General features: G+C 32.3%; 1 protein-coding gene across 1 annotated transcript; it reads right to left on the reverse strand.

Moving 5' to 3' along the window:
* Positions 1-588: 588 nt before the first annotated feature.
* Positions 589-2,487, reverse strand: LOC107961536 (purple acid phosphatase 8). The gene is made up of 7 exons (XM_016897647.2): positions 2,138-2,487; positions 1,885-2,041; positions 1,698-1,805; positions 1,476-1,603; positions 1,258-1,386; positions 1,125-1,192; positions 589-961 (listed from the first exon to the last, which is right to left on the reverse strand). The coding sequence occupies exons 1-7, from the start codon at positions 2,363-2,365 to the stop codon at positions 742-744; spliced, it is 1,038 nt and encodes a 345-aa protein (XP_016753136.1). The 5' UTR covers positions 2,366-2,487; the 3' UTR covers positions 589-741.
* Positions 2,488-2,828: the final 341 nt, after the last annotated feature.

A 2,828-nucleotide genomic window follows, 5' to 3' on the forward strand; every position in this document is an offset into this window, starting at 1 on the left:
CACTCCAAAGATAAAAGAAAACTTTTTATAGTTCTGTGTTTTAATTCAATTGGTTCGAACCCACATTCGAAGCAGTTCGTGGTATGAGAATAGCGGAAAAGATCGTTTCTTTGAAAGTAAAAAAAGTATCAAAGATTTGCTTAAATTATTTGGTTTTTTCCACCTTTAAGGCTTAGTTGAGCTTTGCTTCTCAAAAGTATTCTTTTGTCCTCAAAAGTGTTTTTGGAAAAAAAAGTACTTTTGAGCAAAAACTAAAATTTTCTATTTCTGTTTTTTACCAAAAAAGTGATTTTACAGAATATCTTATTTAGCAATACTTTTATATTAAACATATATATTTATCTCAAAGTGCTAGAGAAACAATTTTAAACTAACTCTAAGGCTTTTAACCAAATGGAGTTTATGGAGTTAGAAGTTGGTATTCCATTTAATAGTGATTTGGGTTCTACTTCCCTTCTACATTATTAAAGGAGGCAACTTAAGTTGTCCTTTATTTAGGTAAAGAAGTCGATTAAAATAAGAAGGGTTCCATGTAAATCACATGAAAATAAATTTTAGAAGAATCTACTTCTTTTTTCCTGGCAAAACTTTTTCATGTGGGCAAATAATTTAGTTATATATTCACACTTCATCTCTGTACAAATTAAATATATAATAACCGGAGATAAAATTGACAAATCTAATAAATATCTCCAACAGATTTTCTCAAAAACAAAAAATATCCAGATTAAGGAAAGCTTGCTATACTGCAGAACGCAACTGTTTAGATATCTTCCATTGGTGCAAAACCAGGCCTTCAACATCATAAAACAAAATCATGGCTTCATTCTCATTCATCTCCAGTGACATGAAACCTTGCCCGTCGTACAAGAACTTCGCGCTGTGATTAACGTCATCGTCGGGTTTAAGGTCACCCCTCCATGCTTTTGACCCTCCTCCACTCGTTAAGTATTGCATTGCTCTGCATTTGCAAACTCCAATCAATCATTACCATACTTTCTTTTTAACCATACTCAACACAGACATCACAAAAACCCTGTCTGTCTCAGGGTTATTGCAGTGTTTCTGTGTTATTTAAATTATCATTGTGAACGTGTTCGCATAATTTGGTAGGAAAACTTTACCCGTTCATGCTTGTAATATGCTCCAAACAATGGTCATGGCCATTCATGTAAACATCAACATTGTTGTCCTGAAATTTTTTATATGAAATTAAACATTATATATGAATAAAAATTCGTATTTAAATAAGATTACCTTGAGTACTGGAAGTAAGAACTTGATAAGCTGGGCAGTGTCACCATGATGGCCCAGACTTTTAATTGCATGGTGGCCAACAGCAAATTTCCACAGCGCGGTTGAGTTTCGCATTTCCGCTTTCAAATCCTAAAATGGTAATGAAAACGAGGTTATAAAAATATAATACCAACGTTACAAATTAATACTAATACGATAAATAAATAATACAAGACGACCTTGATAAGACTAGAGAGGTAATTTTTGCGAGGTTCTACGCCTTTCCAATCGTAAGTATGGTCTTCTGGATCTGTAAAGTATTTGTCCACAAATGGAGTGGTATCCACGAAGAATATATCTACTAGTTCTGAAAATTAAAAAAAGAAATCAATATTTTTATTAACCAAAACGATTTTGCACTGGTTGGAATAATAATCAGTTTACTGTACTAATTAATTTACCTGTTTTAAGGACGAATGATCTCATACAAATCCATCGTTTGTCAACGCTTCGTAGAGTAGGGTTGAGTTGTGCCTCAACATTGCCTCTATAATCATGGTTTCCCAAAACTACAAATAATTTTTTTAGCATTAAAAAACCCTTTAAAAATGAAACAATTTAGGGAATTAAATTTCATCAAAGACTTACCACTGTACCATGGTTTTTGCAAGCTTTTGGCAGTATATATGTTTGTGAAAGAGTCTCTAAAAGCTGGGTCATATACGCTGGTTAAACCATTATCATAGAAATTATCACCTGTTGAGATGACGAAATCTATTTTTAGTTTCTCTCCAATCCTTCCCATCTGCAATTCAATCAAATTAATATTTTCATGAGATTTGAATTCCAAAAACAACATATAAAAAGTAATTTATAATTTTCGGATTCATTCGAATTAGACCTGAAAAGCAACTTCAGATTGATTGTAAAATCCTTTTCTGCCCCAATCTCCAACGACCAAAAAGCTAAGGGAGCGATTAGGTTTGACGGGGTGTTCAATCGTTGTAAGCTTCGCCAAACATGGAACCAAGAATGCACAAAGCACCACCGTCAAATAACAACAAAGCTCTGCCATTGCTTTTATTCTCAAACCGGAAGCCATGGATGCTGCTACCATTGCTACCACCATGGCTTTTATTCAAAGGATTTTGGTTTTTATTCAAACAAAGCTTTTCAAAAGGTAAGAAAGACGGAAAGAATTTATGAAAGGTAGGTAAATTTATTTAACTAAAAAAGTGAAAGTTCAATTATGAGTGTTAGATTGATTTCATGCCATTTATATAGTTTAGTATTGATAAAAATGTATTTGACTAAGCATATTTCAAGGAAATTTGACCATTAATGGAAAGCGAAGCCTGTTACCTCTTCTCTAAGTAAGTTGTGGATGACACTTGTTGATGTTTAAATCGTGGTATTGTGTTTGTCTTGTGGCTGTTGAAAAATTTTGATTCAATATTTAAAATAGTATTAAAAAATTCATACCGAAAATCATTTATATTTGTTGGAAATTGAAATAGAAATATTTTTTTGTTATTAAATGGTAATTCAAGTTTATCCAAACTATAAAAACATTTGCCTCAGGTTTTAATCAT

The sequence above is a fragment of the Gossypium hirsutum genome, chromosome A05 (genome assembly GCF_007990345.1).
Source record: "Gossypium hirsutum isolate 1008001.06 chromosome A05, Gossypium_hirsutum_v2.1, whole genome shotgun sequence".
NCBI lineage: Eukaryota > Viridiplantae > Streptophyta > Magnoliopsida > Malvales > Malvaceae > Gossypium > Gossypium hirsutum.

Coding starts and splice junctions, on each gene's coding strand:
- LOC107961536 (XM_016897647.2), bottom strand. CDS start 2,365: ATGGTGGTAGCAATGGTAGCAGCATCCATGGCTTCCGGTTTGAGAATA. Junction 2,042..2,137: donor AATCTGAAGTTGCTTTTCAG/GTCTAATTCGAA, acceptor ATTGAATTGCAG/ATGGGAAGGATTGGAGAGAA. Junction 1,806..1,884: donor GCAAAAACCATGGTACAGTG/GTAAGTCTTTGA, acceptor AATTATTTGTAG/TTTTGGGAAACCATGATTAT.